Raw genomic sequence first — 18,626 nt, 5'->3', positions numbered from 1 at the left:
TATCTGCTCGTTAGAAGGATCTCGCAGACCCTGCCCCTTCCCAGAGCGGAGGCCGGTCACCGCCCCCCCAAACTGCGGCTTCTACACAGGCAGCCCCTCGCCCCTTTGCACGGCTGCCTCGCACCGGAGTGTGTGGCCTCTGTCCAGAACCCCAGGGCTTTCTGCACCGTTCCTCCCACATCAGCAGGTGCGGGCTCCCCAAGGTTCTGCAGCTCCCACAAAAAAAACCTCCCTGAATGGGCTCCCCAGAAGCACATCCCAGGCTTGAAGCAACACCAGCAACAGAAGTGGCAAAACCGTTTCCACCTGATGGGGAAAGCCAGGACGTTGCGGACATGCTCCGGCAGGATGGTCTGAGACAGGCCCCAGGAATGTCTGCACTGCCCTCTCCTGGGCGAGGGCCAGCCCCAAGCACCCGTCCTGCGTGATCGCTTTCAACTCTTTGTCTGTAGAATACATAGTGATTAAAACACACAACGTAACCTCTCCGCTGCCTAGTTCCTGTTTCTGGAAGCCGGGGATGTCGTCAGCTTCTAGGATTCTATACATAAATAACCAAATGTGTCCATATTTTCTCTTCCTCCCCCCCTTCTACAAATGGTAACAACTCTAAATACTATTGGATATCTTGCCTTTTTTCTTCCTGCTGAGTAATAGAACCTAGACTTTCTCCCGGTGTCTTCGGCTGTCCATGCAAACCCCAAGAGATGCACACACACACACACACACACACACACACCCCGCCACCGTCCTGTGCTCTGTTTAGCCACTCCCCTGCTCCTGGGGCTGTGTTTTTCTGCTACAGATGGTCTGAAAGGCTGTGTGCGCATGTCATTGCACACACACGCAGATACGTCCGCAGAGCGCCCTTTTCTGAATTGCAGTCCCTGGTTTGTGGGTTTGAGAGGTCCTGTTTCACTGCCCTTCAGAGCACTGGGACCGGTTCTGGCCCCGTTGGGGTGGGTTTGGGTGCTGTTGCCCCTCACTTGAAATTTGAGCCCCTGGAGCATCCCCAAGCCTTCAGGGCACATTCTCTCAAGCTGGCGCTGATGGGAGACCTCAGCAATGCTGTGTTCCGGGGGCAGAGCCGTCCCAGCGGCTCCCAGCCTTCCAGGTGAGGCATTTTCTTTCCTGTTCTGTGCCCTGCAGATAAACTGCGTGACGTTCCCTCACCCAGACACGATGCCAGAGCAACAGCTGCTGAAACCGACCGAGTGGAGCTATTGTGACTATTTCTGGGTAAGCGTGCCTCAGTTTCCCCCACTGTGTGACAGCACCATCCCCTCCCCCCACCCCTGGAGGACACCCAGAAGGGGCCTGAAGGGTCTGGAGCTCAAAAGAGAGGGTCCGCTCCTGTCAAAACCTGTTGGTAGACTGAGCATCCAAGGGAGAAATTTAAGACCCTCTTTGGAGTCCAGATTGTTCCATAAATCTCAGAGAATGGACAGGGTTTGCGTTCAGGAGAACACGGAAACCCCAGACGGAAGTCAGATAAGCAGGAGGGTTACTTCCCGGCTGCTTGGTAAAGGCAGGAGACTAGAGCTGACTTGAGTGGAGGCACCCAGGCGGCTCCGTGGGTGAAGCGTCCGACTCTTGGTCTCCACTCAGGTCTCGAGAGATCTCAGGGTTGTGAGTTCAAGCCCCGTGCTGGGCTCCAGGCTGGCATGGAGCCTACTTGAAAAAAAGGGAAAAAAAAAAAAAAAGATGATATGTTTTATCTTAGGTGTATTTTCGCACAATTAAATAGGTATTTTTTGACAAATGCACGGCCCACCTGCTCAGAAACTCTAAGAATAGCCCTCGGCGTGCACATTTTAAGTCTGCAATGACTTTCAAAGTGCGATCGCCTCCTTCTGGATTCACATAGTGCTGACGGTTGCTCAGCCTTGTGAACGTATTAAAAGCCAGCAAATTGTACACTTTAGGAGGAAAAAAACCTCAAAAACACAACTTTCACAGGGACCCCGAGGACCAATAAATAAACAAAATAAAAGCTGTTTGTTTCCCCACCATGCGGGACGGATTGCTTCCCGTTTTTAGATTTGCCAGCCAAGCACCGGGCAGAAGTGCTGTGTTGCGTTGACAAGTCACTTGGGCTCTCAGAGATGCCTGGCAATTCCTGTCCTGCCCCCCCCACCATGTTTCTTCCAGGTCAGGGTGGGGATCTGTGCGGACAGGGGCTGCTAACACTGTGAGGAGGGACCTGTGGGGCCGCGGAGGTCAGAGTGTACGAGACTCTGTAGGTCCCGGGAGCATGCTGGGTTTCCTTCTGTTTGCAATCGGAAGCTGTTGGAATAAGATGTGATGTGGTTTAGAAGCAGTGTGCGGGAAGGGCTGTGAGGGGGCACGGTGGACATCACCCGCAGGTGCAGGAGTCAGGGAAGCATGGTAGCAGCTACAGAGAAGTGTCTGAGTTTAGAGACGTTGTCCCTAACGAGGGGCGCAGGAAGGGGGGCATTCAGGGGAGACTAGCTGGAACCCTGGGAGTGCCCACCACAAGAGCTGGAGATCAGCACGCATGGGGTTTCACGCGGGGCTGTTGGGGAGCCCTGGAACAATGAAATGTACTAAGCTTAAACGTACTTGGAGAAGCTTTTAATTGTCCAGAGTAGCTTCCGATGACTTGGTGTGTCCTGTGGGATAGTGATCTCCCTGTCCCAGGAGGTATTAGCAGTATGGCCCAGCGGGTTTTGTGTCAGGACAGCTGAGGAAAGGGGATCCCATGTTGGGGGGGGGGGGTTGGTGGGCGGATGTCCGTAAACTTATTAAATGCTTGATGATAGGAAGTGGATTTCTCTCCACACATCACCCACCCCTTTCCAGAATTCCCTTTTCCTAAAACTGCTGTGGAAGGGGTCTTAGAGATGCAACTCAGTCCTATTGCCAAGGGGGGAGGGTGGGCAGAGGATACAACCTAGGATTGGAAAGGTCTGACTGCGTCATCCGGAGGCTGAGCTGAGACAAGGACTAGGTCTTTTGGACCCTGGGACAGGGTCCTCACTGATGCACCTGCTGATATCAAAAGATGCCTTTTTAACCCCTTCCATTAAGAACCAAAGCATCTGACTTTGCATTTCTGATGGGGAAAGGCTATAATGGGGCAGACCACGGCTTTAGGTGGGGTACCCGAGAAGTCTCAGAGCCGAGATGAATATCCTGCAGGGAAGGGTGAACCTAGGGGCTTCTGGGCAGGAGGCAGGATGTTGGAGGGGAGGGGCAGGCAAGGAAGAGGTATTCGGCTGTCCTTGAGGAAAGTGCAAGCAAAACAAAAGAAAACATTTAGTTTTGGAAATTTTGAGAGTATTTGCTTGCAAAATGGACCCAGTACTGAGCTCTCATTTCATTGACTTGGCCATCTTCCCCGAGTCCCAACTTACTTCAAAGTGGACGAATATTAGGTAGCACTTACCGAGCATTTCGTGTCGGGCGAGCACTATGCCAGGCCATTTCTGGAGGTCACTTATCCCGAAATGACCTCAGGAGGTGGGCACCAGTATTCCCCAGCTTCACGGATGAAGCCACTCAGGCTCAGACAGAGGGGAGAGCTCGCCCGAGGCTTCCCAGCTGGGATGTCAACCCTGGCACCCTGCCCTTTTCCAGAACTCCTGCCTCCCTTCAGTCGGGTCTCTCCTGGAAGCCCCTGTGATTGGTATGAATGTGAGAGGATGCCACTGCCTGGCCAGTACTGGGGGCTGACAGGAGACCAGAGGGCTTACGGTGAGGGTCACTTGCCCCTCAGGCCACAGACTGTCTCAGCTGAGTGTCAGGCCACCAAGACTCCCCAGAGCTTCCTGCCAGCCTCAGCAGCTACCTGGAGGGAATGGCTAGGAGCCATTGGGAGCTGCTGTTCCTGGCCACTCCCCCTTCTTCCTCTTCTTTCCCAGGTGGGGAGAATCAAAGGTCGTGGTCGTGGGGGAGGGGCAGCAGCTGCAGGGCTCAAGTCTGAGTGTGCCCGTGAAGGTGGGGGTGGGGGCAGCAGGAGAGACAAAGGTGGGACAGTGGGCACAGCTTCCCTCTTGGGCTGAGGTCCTGTCTCCAGGGACACCCGGGTCCCTTTGTGGACGGCCTTCCCCACGCCCCATTCCCTGCCGCTCTGGACACCCCTGTCACCTAATGTCTCGTGCTTCTGTGTCCCTTCTAGGCTGATAAGAAGGACCCCCAGGGCAATGGCACGGTGGCTGGGTTTGAGCTCCTGCTTCAGAAGCAACTGAAGGGCAAGCAGATGCAGAAGGAAATGTCAGAATTCATCCGGGAGAGGTGAGGCCCATGCCCCTCCCAGCTCCCATGGTCACAGACAGCGCCCCCTTGGCCCCTCTGAGCCTGAGGTCGGGGAGCGGCTGGGATGAGCACTGGCCACCCAGCACTGGGCCTTGCTCGCGCCATGGGGAACGTGAGACCCGGAGTACCAGCTGTGACTCTCGGGACAGATCTAACCTGCAGATGTGTTGCTAAGACCTCTGATAGGTTTAAAGTTTGGACCAACATTTTTTATGTGTCTTACCTTACAAGCTGGCCAACTGGCTTGTCTTGAGAAGGCCAAAAGTCTGGCAAGAACGGCTCACACAACAATGGGCCAGAGCCAGATGGCAATGCCCTGGAGAGGGAGCCTGAGGTCTGGTTTGCTGCAGTCTCCACCATTCCCTACTGTCTCCCCACACAGACTGCTTAGCTCCTTGACTTTCATGTGTCCACAGTCTCCACCACTCCCTACTGTATCCCCACACATACTGCTTAGCTCCTTGACTTTCCTGTGTGGCCCTCATTGGAAGCCCTGTCCCTGTCATAAAAAAAAGGAGAATGTTCATCTTTGAACCCAAACTGTGTCCCAGACCTGGCCGTCTAGAACCCACTCCCCCATCCCTGCATCCAGGGAGCTCCCGTGAGATGGAAGTGTCAGGTGAGGTCATTGTGACCAGCACGGGGGTTACAGTAATGGTTTTGCTGAAGGATGGCTTGTCTGAATGTAAAGAGGAAACCAATCCAGCCTGATGGAAACAGGAACAAGTGTAAGGAGAAGAAATTCCTCCTCCACCTTCCCGCCTGTCAGTCCCTCCAAGGTCTGAGACCCTGTAAAGTACACACTTACCAGCACACACATGCACACACATGCACACACACAACCCGCGTGTGCACACGCACATACACACGATTTGCCACCTGGAGTTTCCAGGGCACCCTGGACATATTTACAGCAAATGGTAACGTATTTAAGAAAGCTTTTTAATGATAACAATAATGTAATAACTCTTTGGCATTTTAAAGCACCTCTTTTCCTTAGGAGGCCTGTTTTCTATTTGTATCATCAAATCTCTCTTTTATGAGCCGTTACGCTGGCAGGGAATGGAGTAGAGTGTGAACATACACACCCTGAAATGTCCTGGGAGCCAATAAATGGAATCTGCCATTTCAGAACACGCTGGCCTTCTGTGAACAATGCAGACTTTTCTTGGGAGGCCTTCCTGAGCCAGGAGAGGCGAGAGCAGAGGTGGAGTGTGCTGGGCTTGGGGGCTTGCCGAGGCCCTGGCATAGGGCAGCTGGGCAGGGCTTAGAGGGGAAGGCGTGCCTGGCGGGTGTGGTTGGCCTCGAGGTGGTTTGGAGGTGTGAAGCTAGCAGAGAGATGTGTTGGTCATGGGCTGGAGCTTGCATGGTGGCCACCAGCGTCACCCAGGGGAGGGCAGAGTGATGGCAAGGGAGTGACAGAGCAGGAGAGAAACTCCAGCGGGCGCCGGAGCCTGGCCGGAGGTGGTGGAGAGGGCAGAGCCGTGAGAGAGGGAATGTGGCTGTGGGTCTCTAGGGGCAAAGCAGAAAATCTTATTCAGAATGATGCCAGGGGGCCTGGTGAGGACCCCCATTTCACATCACAGCACCTGTGGGCCATCAGCTTCCGGAGCTGCCGGGAGCAGGTGCTGCGGCCCTCGGAGTGTCTCTGGGGCCTCCCCGTTTGTCGGGTGACAGGGCTTGGGGCTTCGGAGGGGTGGCCCCGGGTGTCCCAGTGCAGCCCAGAGGAGCAGTCAGGCGGTGAGTGTTGCCTTTGACGACACTCAAACGCCACGGGCCAGATAGGACAGAACGCTCCCGAGAGAGTTGCCTGGAAAGTGTGTCAAGGGCCCCCCTGTTGGAAGTGAAATCCAAGGCAACTTCCCTCTCTAGGGAATGGGATCAGCCCCAGCTCTGGGCACTGCCTGGTTTCCATGGAAATACTTGTGCCCTTGCAGGCTTGACAGCTGGAGGCACAGGGAGGGAAGGAGGGGTGCAGGGAGGCCGCAGGGGGGAGGTGGTGCTCCTGTTTCCCAGGGGCTGCCACCACTTAGGAGGGTCTAAGTCGGAGGTTCTGGGGCCTGGAGGGAGGCAGCCCTGGGGTCCTTGTTGGTCCATCATGAGTGACATCATTGATCTGAGGGCCTCCTGTGTGCAGCCCTGGGCTAGGAGCCGTGTGAATAAGAGCACTTCTTCGTGGCCCAGGAGACAGGTGGAAACATCTTTTTTTATAGATGAGGAGACAGAGATTTGCACAAGTTCGTCCAGCCAATGAAGATTTTTTTAAGCACCTGCTGTGTATTGCGTGGATAGACAAGGGCCTTAAACTCTCAGAGCCTGTGGTCTAGTGGGTTTCTATCTGCAGTCAGTGAGCACTAGGCTGCAGGTCGGACCCCTGGAGCCAGAATGAGGTGGGTGGTTGCTCAGTCTGGTGCTGGAGAGCTGACCTGTTGGGTTTTCTCGCTTTGCAGGATAAAGATCGAAGAGGAATATGCGAAAAACCTAGCTAAGCTCTCTCAGAACTCGTTGGCTGCACAGGAGGAAGGGTGAGTAGGGAGGACGGTGATGGGAATGGAGAGGAACCACCAACAGGAAGGGGGAGTTCTTCCTCATCAATCCCTGATCCCTGCGCGGTCCCACTGAAATGGGGAAGTTTGTATAGACTTGGCTCCGAGGGGGCAAATTCCACATTATCTTCTCTGTATTGGACAAGGGCCTCCTACCCCCTCTGCCCTGTTAGCTAGATGCTGTCCCCCAGACACTTACCCCAGCACCCCTCTCTCTGAGGGCAAGCTGGTGAGACACCGGGTGAGAGAGGATTCTGGACCCAGGCCCTCGTTTAGAATTCTCTCCCATGAGCCCGAAGCCCAGGCTCCCCTCCCTCTCCAGCTACAGGGGTCCAGACCTCCTTGGGTCAAGCCTGGGCTGTGGCAGGCTCAACCCCACCCTCCCAACCACAGAGGGGTCCCTAGCGGTGGAAGACTTAAGGCTTGTCTGCTCATCTCTTGACAAAGACTTGCAGCCTGCCCTGGGAATGTAAAATGCTCTTTTCCACCAGGGAAAACACTTTGGCAGTGCCTAGGAACACAAACTGAGATTACTGTATGACCCAGCAATTCCGCTCGTAGGTTCAGACCCAGAAGAATTGAAAACAGATACTCAGACAAAATACATGTACCCACGTGTTCGTAACAGCAGGATCCACAATAGCCAAAACGTGCAAACAATTCAGAGGTCCATTAAGGGATGAGCCAATGAACAAATGGTGTCCATGCAGACTGGATATGTGATGGAATATTATTTCACCATAAGAAGGGAAACGACCCTGACCCAGGCTACCATGTGGATGAAGCTTAGAAGCATCCTAAGTGAAAGACGTGGGATGAAAAGAGTGCATGTGATGAGATTTATATAAATCTCATATAAATGAGATTTCCATTTATATAAAATGTGCAGATAGGCAAACCCATGGAGGTGGGATGAGGTGGGTGGTTGCCTAGGGAGTGGGGAATGGAGGGTAACAGCCTCATGGGTTCGGGGTTTCCTTTCAGGGGTGTATATTCATCTGCTTGGGCTCCTGTAACAGAATCCTACAGATCGGGTGGCTTCCATGATACAAATGTAATTTATCCTGGTTCTGGAGGCCGAGAGGTCCAAGATTTGGAGGTCCGGCATGAGCCCTCCTCTTGAGTTGCAGGTGGCCGCCTTCTCCCTATGGTTTTCCCGCCCTGTGGAGAGAGAACAGGCTCCCTGGAGTCTCTTCTTGTAAGGACAGGAATCCTATTGAATCAGAAACCCCTCCCCTTTGACCACATTTGACCTTAATTACTTCCTTAGAGGCCCAGTCTCCAAGTAACAGCCATACTGGGTGGCTTTGGGGGGGACACCACCATTTGAATTTGGGGTGGGGGCTTAGGGCTTCAACATGTATGAATTTGAGGTGGGGGCTTTGGGATTCAACATAATGAATTTGGGAGAATCACAAAATACGAATTTGGGGTGGGGGCCTTAGGGCTTCAACATATGAATTTGAGGAGCAACACTGGGGTATAGGGCTTAGGGCTTCAACATATGGGTTTGGGGGGGACACAGACATGAATTTGGCGTGGGGGCTTAAGGCTTCACCATGTGGCTTTGGGGAGGACACAAACATGGAATTTGGGGTGGGGGGCTTGAGGGCTTCAGCATATGAATTTGGGGGCTACACTGGGTTATGGGGCTTAGGTCTTCAACATGTGACTTGGGGGGGACACAAACATGAATTTGGGGTGTGGGTCTTCAGCATATGGATTTGGGGGCTCCTTAACAGGAGTACAAATGTTTTGGATCAGGGTAGAGGTGAGAGTTGCACAGTATAGTGAGTATACCTAGTGCCCTTGATCGCCCTCTTTAAAACAATTAGTTTCACCTAAGGTGGATTTTGCCTCCATCATAAAGGTGACCGGACTCAGGAGGGGAGAGCTGAAAGGCCCCGCCAGGTCTTCTCCCCAGTGCCTACCTCACTCTGGGGCAGGCTGTGCTGGAACCCCTGCTGCAAGGGGAAGTGAGCCCCGAGGATGGAGGTCGTCCTGTCCTGGGTGGCTGTGGTCATCAGAGGGCAGCCCGCACGCCTTGAAGCCTTCAGGGGACCGGCTGTGCCAGCCCCATGTGGCTTTCATTCCGGCCTCTCTGCGTGGACTCGCTGTGCAGCCGAGAGGCAGCCTCCGTGTGGTCTGCCACCGACCCGGTGGCCGCCTTCCACCCCGCACACTGGGCCCTGAGATGGGGGTAGGAAGCGAGGGTGGAGGTGGGGGGGGTTGTGGGGGGTGTCCCCCCTCCACCCTGGCACGGAGGCTTTCTTAGATATCCCCTGCCCGGCAAATGCAATGCTGCTCTCGCGGCTTCCGGCTTCCACCTCCTCGGCCTGGGCTGCTGCCAAGGACACTGCAACCTGCCAGCGGGCTCAGCATATGCTCCCAGCTGCACGCACCAGGCCTGTGCCGCCACATGCCCTTACACACACGGGCCGTGCAGCACACGCCCGCTCGCTTGCCCACACGCCATGCCCCTGCAACACGGTCACGAACGCATACTTTGCCGTCGCGGCTGCAAGCCCATGTGCCTCCTGGGGGGGTGGGTGTATGGGGTGGGTGAACGCGTGGGGTCCCCCCGCCCACAATGTGCAGCCGTGCCGTTTGGCACTGACACAGAGCTTTGGACATGAGCGGGGTGCCGGAGCCCAGAACCCTGGGGCAGTCCAGGAAGATGCTGGTGGGGGAGGGGCGGGCATCGGGCGCTGCGCCCGGTCCGATTCCGCAGGGTGTGTGCACTGGTGATGGATTCCTTCTCCCGTCTTTCTCGCCTGTGTGGGAAGGAAATGGGATTTGGGTCTTTTCTCGTTGGTAACAGTGACAGGAGCGTGCGTTTCCGTTGGGCAGGCCTCGGACTGCATTGCGACGGAAATTTATGTCAGGTTTTATTTCTTTCATTAACCTCTCATGAGATGAAAAAAAAAATCTGTCTTCAAGTGAGAGAATCTCTAAATTGCTTTTTTTTTTTTCCTCCTGAATTCCAGGGGGCCTGGAATTCTGGGGTTGGGGAGGGGGACGGGTGGCTGGAGGAGCTCTGGGCGTTTGCAGCAGTGCCTGCCCACCTACCTGTGAATGCCCAGCCTGGGGGCGGGGCCAGGACCTTGGCCAGAGCCTGACGCGGCCTCCCCCTTCCCCACAGCCTCACCCAGATGACATTCTAAGGCCCCTAAGGCAGTCCTGGGGCAGGTGACCCTGCTGACAGTAGGCTCAGATTCCGGACCACCCAAGGCCCTTCTGGCTTCTGAGCTCTCCCATGTAGGCTCCTGGGTAGCTCGGCTGCAGGGACGGACCCTCTCTGTCCGCCTTCTTTCGAGTTCCCATTCCTCCCAGGCCTGCTTTTGCATGGCGCCCAGCTCTCGCTCTAGGTCTGTGATCCCTCTTGACATAATCCATGTGCAGGGCATCGGGTGAGGGTCGAGAGTTCTCTTTTTTGCCCTGTGGATATACGGTTGTCTCTGCCCATTTGCTGAGACCATCCTCCGTCCCTCACGGAGCTGCTTGGCCCCTTTGTTACACGTAACTTGCCTGTATCTGGGTGTCTGCCTCTGGACCCGGTATCCTGTCCTATCTGCATGACCTCCACGACTGTTCCTTCCCCCTTCTTCCCCCTCCTTCCTCACCCACCCATCTGCCAAATCGGGGGAGGAGCCAAGCCGCCCCGCTTCCAGGAGCTCAGGCCCTTGCAAACCAGCTTGGAGCACCCCATTCCTCACTCCCACTCTCCAATGAGCTCCCCAGGGATCCCCAGCCAGGACCACCCCAGGGGACCTTTCTCTGCTGCCAGACTCCTAGAAAGAATTGCACAGTCCTTTCCCATGAGCCAGCACCACAACCAGACAGGCTGGGACAGTGGCCACAGAGACTCGTTTTGTTCTGTTGGGCAGTTCTCAGCTGCTGGTGGCCCCGCTGGAGGCCCATGCTGCCTTTTTACATCAGCTTTGCCACCCCACTCACGTTTTATGGATTCTCGGGGGGCAAGTGGCTTTTTGATGAAATGGAGGCACCTGCAGGGTCAGCCTGGGTTTACTGGCTGGGGGAGGAGGTCTGAAACCGGGACCCGTGGGTATTGCTGGAAGTCCAGCAAGGCTCAAGCGTTCCAAGTAGTGAAGGGCACCAGGGCCGCTTGTGAAAGCCTTGGGAATTTCGGGAGATCGCTTCTGTCTGAGACGTCTCCTTGGAGTAGAAAGTGATTAGCTTTCAGGACTCTGTCTTCCTCCGGGAGGGTGTGGGCAGCACCAGAGCTCCCAGCCCAGATTCAGGACTGGCAGGGGCCCCGCCTCTGTGGAGGAGGATGAACGGCCTTTCCTGCTACGTGGGTGTCTGTGAGAGGCAGCCTGGGGGTCTGTCTCCCCCCCCCCCCCCTTGGAAGTCTGGCCACTGGAGGCTTATCCGCAGGCAGGGCTGTTGCGGCACCTTTTTTTTTTTTTTTTTTTTAAGATTTTATTTATTTATTTGACAGATAGAAAGAGCCAGAGAGCACAGGCGGGGGCCAGGAGGGGAATGGCAGAGGGAGAGGGAGAAGCAGGCTCCTATCTGAGCAGAGAGCCTGGCACAGGACTCCATCCCGGGACCCCAGGACCCCAGGATCACAACCTGAGCCAAAACCAGACACTTAAACAACTGAGCCACCCAGGCACCCCTGCGTGGCGGCACCTTTTGTTTGCAGACGGCTTCTCCCTGAAAAGGTGGCTGGCCTTCTTCCTGGGTAGACCAACAAGCGTTTGCACTGTCCATCTAGGAGCCAGGGGTGGGCCCTGGGAAGACACAGGGACAATAACACGCAGGTGTCCAGGGCCCCCGCCTGCGGCTGTACCCCATCTTCCTCTTGCTTCTCCCCAGCTTCTCTGAGGTTCCAGATGTTTCCCCAGCCTCTGCCAGCACCTGCCCCTCAGCTCGGTTTGGGATGGCTCACCTGGAGATCCGCTGTCCGCCCCTCAGGGGGTGCTGAGATCTCTGATCCCAGTCTGCTGTTCTCTCTCGTGTTGTAGGTCCCTGGGAGAAGCATGGGCCCAGGTGAAGAAGAGCCTCGCGGATGAGGCGGAAGTCCATCTCAAGTTCTCCGCCAAGGTAAGGTGGCCCCGCGGCCTCTCTGGGTTGGTTGTGTGCAGCCATGTACTGCTGAGGGGCTCGTCGTGGTCTCTCCGGTGTGTCCTGCTGGCCCCTTTCCGTGGTCCATGGTGTGGATTTCTGGTGCGGGGAACCAGAGGCACAAAAGCAACCATCAGCCAGGGGTACCCACTGTCCCCAGACGGTAGCATCAGGAGGCATAAATGTCCATCAGCATCTTGGAGAGTCGTAAAAGGTTGATAAGGGTTAGTAGTTATAAGTACTTATTACCTTTGTTTTTAATATAATTTGCTAAGTGTAGACCATTGAATTTTAATGCTGGCCATCTTTAGCAACCACCTCAGAAAATTCCTCCAAGTTTAGCGTTCAGCTCTGTGAGGTGAGGGTAGGTACCCCTCAGTCCCTCAGGGGACCCTCACTCTCCTTTGCTGGGCATGTTCTGTTTCTTAATGCTGTCAGGAGAGACTAGACTGTGCCCTAGGGAAAATCTGCTGGTTTTGTTTGTGACCTTGAGGACAGTGGGGTTTCTCTCCTGTTCACTCTGCATCCCCAAATTCCATCTCAGGCTCTCACCTACTCTTCAGGGGGAAAAATAAACCCAGTGTCTAAAGGAAATAATTCATACTAAAGTGTGAATGACTGATGGGGCAACCATGAGCATGGTCACCTTTTATAGGAAGAAAGACCCCTTTAGGGTAGCACCATTCTCGGGGACCTTTGCTTCCTGGGGTTCACGCTCTTTCCATCATCCCCAGTCAGACACAGCAGCCCGACAAGGTGCTTGGGCAAAGCACTTAAACTCTGAGCCCCTGTTTTTAAATTGGAGGGCATGCTGCCTCCTTTACTACCATAGGAAGGTAGCATCTCCCAAAAGCGTCTGGCTGCTCCTCCCTGACTCCCACACTCTGCGTTCATGGTTCCATCTGTTCTCTAGAGCTTTCCTCATAGGAATCACCATTCTGGGTTTTAAGGTCCCCATGAGAAGTGCGCTGTTGGACAGGACTCCGGCTTTGTACACATCTCACCACCCTGTCCGGTGATGGTCCCCCTGCACAGAGAGGGCACAATGAAGGGCTCACGTGATTGGGACCCACGAAGGGGCTTTATAAAGGTCTGGGGGGTGAAGAGAAAACAATGCTTTAGAAGCCCCCCGCTTCGGAAGGATGTTAGCTCCCCGAGATTGGGTTGACCCATGACTCAGCCATGAGTGAGACTTTCTGGGCTCACAGTGGCACCCTAACCCAGCCACGGAGCCCTTGGCAGGAAATTTTTACCAGTCGAATGAGGCGTCTTTTATCCTGTCTTGCACAAAGTAGTTATTTTCAAGCTGCTGATAGGGAAGTGTTCCCTTCAAGCCTCCCTTATCGCATCCCAACCCCAGGGGGATCTCCGCTGCTGGGGGAGATGGCCCGGGGAGGCTGCCTGCGTGCAAGAGAGCTGAATCCAGCCTTGGCAAGGTTACCTGCTGGGTCCCCAGGAACCCTGGCGTACCTGGTGTTCATCAGCAGGACCCTCCTGTCTTGAAGGTTTCCAGATGCTCAGCAGGTGACAAAATGCTCTCCAGCTCAGATCCCGGCGGGGAGCGGCTCCGTCCCACAGGGTGTCCGTTGCGAGTACTGGATTCTGAGGTGACCTACACTTGTGTCTGATGTAGCTGTGCATCAGGGCCTCCCACAACACCCTCTGCACGTTTGATAATTTGCCGAATGGCCCCCGGAACTCAGGGAGACCTGTACTTAGGTTACTGGTTTATTCTGTAGTAAAGGACATCATGAAGGATACAGATGAACAGCCAGGTGACGGGGTACGCAGGGCGAGGTCCGGAAGAGCCCTGAGCTTAGGAGCTTCTGTCCCCATGGACTTGACCAACTCACCAACCTCAAAGCTCTCCAAACCCGATGATTTATAGATTTTTGTAGAATTTTTATCCCGTGGGGATAATCGCTTATTAACTCCACCTCCGGGTCCCCTTCCCTCCCCAGGGGTTGGAGGAGGGGTCGGAAGTTTGAAGCTTCTAATCGTGGCTTGGGCTTTCCGGTGACCCAGCCCCCATCCTGAAGCTCTCTGGGAGACCACCAAGGTCACTTCATTAGAACAAACGATGCTTCTCTCATCCAGGAAGAGCCAAGGGATTTAGGAGTTCTGTCTCAGAGACCAGGGTCAGAGACCAGATACTAGCACAAAAGATGCCCCTTGCCCCCCAACCGCTCAGGAGAGTTACAGCGCTTTCAGGAGTTCTGTCTGGGAGCCGGGGACAAAGGCCAAAATACATGTTTGTTGTATCAGAGTATCCCAGTGGGTAAGCTTTCTAGAAGGTTCTGTGCAGGGAATCACTCCTTGGCCTTGGTTTTTTCCACCGTCTTGCCAGTCAGCTTCTGCATATCACAAATGAGCGGGGCAGAGAGGCTCCATCGAGGCTCGTGGTCACAGAGCCTCCAGCTCTGCTCCGGGGGAAGCAAAGGGTGAGACTTAGTTAATCAGCCACTTGCCCCCCCCCACCCCTGGACCTTCTCTCTGGGCAGACCGGTGGCATTTAAGGCACAGGGGACTTCAACATGCTGCCGATGGGGGGTGGGGAGGGGGACTTGAGACCAATGTTCACGGAAACCAGATGTCCGATGAGACGTCTGCTGCCCCCAGCCTGTCCTTCAGTGTTGGTGGCCTTAAGGAACCAGACCGCAGGCCCGTGGGAGGACTGTGGTTCCTTGAAGGCAAAGGGGCTCCGAGGGTTTATCCCTCTGCCGTCGATCGTAGGGCTCCAATATGCCCGAAACCCATTTTAGCATCTGCTTCCAGAGGGCTCCTTGAAATTCCGCTCTGAGTGTTCTGCATGAGTGCTCATTTAAGAAATGCAATTTCGTCAGGGCCGTCTTTCAGGCGGTGCTTCTCTCCGGGTTCCGGGTTCCAGCCACTGCTCCTGGCAACAAAGCTCCTAACGAAACAAGATTGCCATATACAAAGGAAGTGATACCCGGCTTCAGCCGAGGAAGGGAGAATGGGAAAGTTCTTCCTGATGGAAGAGAAGTCTAATCCGGCAGGAGAGACCATGCGTGCCGTTGGGACATTTTAGGGGGACAGTGGGAGTCAAGAGACGTTGGGTTCTATGTTGGGGCTTTCCCTAACAAGCTTTGGGACCTGGGGCAAGTCTTAGCATCTCTCGGCTTCCTTTTTCCTTTTTTCTTTTTTTTTTTTTTTTTTAATGTGTGAAATGAAGAGTTTGGACCACATCGGTGGCTTGAAGCTTACCTGACTGGGACCCCCAGTCACACATTTCCCACGGGCAGCCAGAACATGCAGGCGCCCTCGCCCAGATAGCCATATACAGATACGCATACACGTGCGTCGCCAAGACAGATGCTTCCCGAAGCCGCCCTTGTCCTTCTGCCTAAGATGCACTCCGGTGCTCTCTCTTTCTAATCCAAAAGCCAGTCCTGACCCTACACTCCCCGCTAAGCTGATTTCCCAACTCTCAGGCCAGCTCAGGAGGTCATGAGGGCAAGCGTCCGGGAAGGCCTTCTGGCCCTGGGCAGACTAAGGTGCTCAGACGTAAGGAACAAGTAGGGATGGACACCCCACCCAGCCAGCGTTCTTAAAGAAACAAATAGTCTTTTGAAAGCACACTTAAAAATATAGGAGAATCCATGGGTTTCTGTCTATGGAATAACATGCCTGTGACCACAAGTGGCATTACGTTTCCAGAAAGTCAGTTTGGAATCTGGGGGACACATTTTGATGTATTGGCAGGTTCTGGGGCCCTTCCCCAGACCGCAGGACCTGGGGCTGGGACCCAGGAATCCTGAATGTTGTCCCTCTGGGTAACTCTTGGGCACATGGAATTCTGGAAATCAGTTCACTTCCTAGGCCCTTGGAAAGCGACCTCCGAGTTACCAAATCAACAGGCTGAGTTCACTCTCATCAGTGCCCCCCGCCAAAAAAAAATCAAGAGCAGGTGTCCACAGCAACTAAGTGAAGCCACTTCTTCGCCAATACCTGATCTATATGGGAAAGTGACTGTGTGTCCTGGGCAGCTCCCAAGTGTGTAATGTCCTGCAGGCTGCCAGCAGGTGGGGCTATCTTCCTAGGCAAGGCCACTTCTGGGGGCTCAGAAAAATGAGGCATTTACATGGGGGGCACGGTGTTTGGTTGGCTTGTGCTTTGTTAGCCTTTGAAGGTCATCAACAAAGGCATCCACTTCTCTCTCAGGCATCAGGCACTGAAGATTGTGTCATTCTCCCAGGTAGTAAAGGGGCACCCACCCCGCGCCAGCTCCAACCGGACGCTGTGGACACAGCGGGACAAAGCCCGCAGGTCTCTGCCCTCTCGGAACTCACAGTCACGTGTGTTTGGTGGTTTAGGGCTACAAACACGGAAGTCCTGGGGGCTCTGGAGAAAAAGGGGATGTGGCAAGAGTCTGGTGAGGAGGAAGAGAGAGAAGCAGTAGAACCCGTGTTGGGAGGTCCTGTGTTCAGGGAAGTTCAGCTGAGTCTCCCAGAGGTGCTTCAGGGACAGGTGCAGGGCGAGGGACCCTGCAAAGCTGGAAGAAGGCCGTAGGAGGCCAAGTCGGGGGCCTCTGGGAGGCTGAGCCGAGGCACTCTAGGAATCTGAGCCGAGGTACTCTGGAAATCTGAGTCAGAGGGCTCTGGAATGCTGAGCTCCGGGAGCTGAGTTGGGGGCTCCAGGGGGCTAGTTGGGGGGTTCCGGGAGGCTGAGTATGAGAGCCTGTCGCCTGGGCTCTGGGCCGCTCCCCCGGCTCTGACCGCAGCAGGTCCACACCGATCGGGAAAAGGTCTCCTTACGAAGGGAGTGGAAATAGGGAGAAGAGAAAGTGCCTGAACACCAGCCCCTCTCTGGCTCTCAGGAGGAGGAGGCCGGCTCCCTCTGCCCAGAGGGAAGGTACACCTGTCTCCATGTGGTCTGGAGAAGTGAGTTCCTCCTGGCCTGGGGCAGGGTTCCCACCACGGCTTCCCCGAGTTCTGAGCCGTGTCCGGACCATCCTTGTCGCCTCAGGCACCTGGCCCGTAGCAGACGTTGAGCAAACAGAACTGACCCGAGCTCATCTCCTTAAATGGCCCGCACGTGGCCGTCACTGTGCTCCGTGCTTGGGGATGAGGAGATGGTGGCTTGGCTTCTGCCCCCAGAAAAATCCCAGTTTGGAAAGTAAGCAGCGACCGCTCAGGACCTGAGCAAAGTCCCATGAGAAGCCGTGGGTGCCTGGAGGAGTCAGGAGGCCGCCGGCAAAGGGCTCAGAAAGGCTTAGACACCAAGCCCTCTGTCCGTTGGTGTGAATCCTGGGGTCTCGCCAGCTAAGGCGACCCCCAACCCGAGACCTGCTGCGTGGCTCCTTGCACCTTCCCTCCCACGCCGCTGATGCCCCGGGGTCCTGAGCGTGTCCCCCCCGCCCCAAAACTGTCCTCAACAGCTGCACAGCGAGGTGGAGAAACCCCTGATGAACTTCCGAGAGAACTTCAAGAAGGACATGAAGAAGTGTGACCACCACATCGCAGACCTCCGCAAGCAGCTGGCCAGCCGCTATGCCGCGGTAGAGAAGGTGGGAGCCTGGGGGGCCGGGCCTGCTGGCAGAGGCCTTTGTCCCCAGGTGGTGGGCTGGGGGTGGGGATGGGGGGGTATGCTAGCCTCCAGCTTCGGGGTGGGGTGTGGGACTGGGGGCACGTCCAGCCCCTGCCCACTGCGGCCATGGAAGGGCCTCTCTGGCCCCAGAATGGGGTGGCGGGTGCCATCATCTGCTCGGCACTGCCGGGGTAAAATGTCCACGAACACGGGGAGAAGAGAGGACCCTTTCCCAGCAAAGGGAAGGCTGGGCTGTGGAACCTGTGGGGCCATCCCGGCTTGGAGCCCCATATGCCAGCTTCCCTGTGTCGTCCGACCCCAGGCCCGGAAGGCCCTCACGGAGCGGCAGAGAGACCTGGAGATGAAGACCCAGCAGCTGGAGATCAAGCTGAGCAACAAGACGGAGGAGGACATCAAGAAGGCACGGAGGAAGTCTACACAGGCTGGTGAGTGTGGCCGCTGGCAGCCCTGCCTCTCCACCCCTCCCCCGGGGCCTCGGAGGCACAGGAAGTTGGGGGGGCGGTGCTGGCAGGTGGGGTGCCTGCAAAGGTGTGTCCCAGGACTAGGCTGGGGTGGGGGGGCTGCAGCGCTGTGTCCAGGCCCTACTGGTGTGGGAGCTGCCCTGGAGCTCAGGAGGTGGAGAAACTCTTCCCCGTACCCAGAACTCAGGCCTCCTGTCCACCCAGCAAGTGAGGCTCCAGGGCTGCCCAGTGGTGATCAGGGGGACTCCTGCCCCTGCCACAGAGTCTGACATTTTGTCCCACAAAAGAACAGGATTTCAGAGTCTCCTGCAAAGATTTCCCCCCAGTGAGTTGGTTTCTGCTTCCACCTTGTGGTAAAAATTAGCCGATGCACAAGGAAGGGGTGGATGGCCCGTTAGAACCAGTTAAAAAAAAAAAAAGACAGACTTAGTACGTATTTCTTCAGAACGTCCAAGTTGACGCCAGGACAATGCTGTTTATGGCTTTCTGGGATTAAAGCGCGTGCTGTCATTAGGGTTCGGATCAGATGGTCTCCCTTCTCACCTGAGTTTCTGGTGATCTGGCACGGTTAAACTCATTATAGGACGGAGCAGCCGCCGTCTGGACGGGACGACACGGTGGTGTAGGAATAGTCACAGAGCGGTGTAGTGTAGACTCGACATTTGATGGACAAAGATCTTAA

At 55.4% G+C, this 18,626-nt stretch overlaps 1 protein-coding gene across 6 annotated transcripts in view; it reads left to right on the top strand.

Moving 5' to 3' along the window:
• The window catches only part of GAS7 (growth arrest specific 7), a 198,585-nt gene that overhangs the window by 168,004 nt on the left and 11,955 nt on the right, over positions 1-18,626 (top strand). For all 6 annotated transcript variants that reach the window (XM_032319625.1, XM_032319624.1, XM_032319628.1 and 3 more), the window contains exons 6-11: positions 1,150-1,239; positions 4,142-4,257; positions 6,729-6,803; positions 11,816-11,894; positions 17,314-17,442; positions 17,785-17,908. In XM_032319625.1, coding sequence (XP_032175516.1) covers positions 1,150-1,239; positions 4,142-4,257; positions 6,729-6,803; positions 11,816-11,894; positions 17,314-17,442; positions 17,785-17,908 — 613 coding nt within the window. The remainder of the gene's footprint in view (positions 1-1,149; positions 1,240-4,141; positions 4,258-6,728; positions 6,804-11,815; positions 11,895-17,313; positions 17,443-17,784; positions 17,909-18,626) is intronic.

The sequence above is a fragment of the Mustela erminea genome, chromosome 18, assembly GCF_009829155.1.
Source record: "Mustela erminea isolate mMusErm1 chromosome 18, mMusErm1.Pri, whole genome shotgun sequence".
Lineage (NCBI taxonomy): Eukaryota > Metazoa > Chordata > Mammalia > Carnivora > Mustelidae > Mustela > Mustela erminea.
The sequence above is the reverse complement of the archived record's forward strand: the minus strand, read 5'-3'. Positions and strand labels throughout refer to the sequence as shown.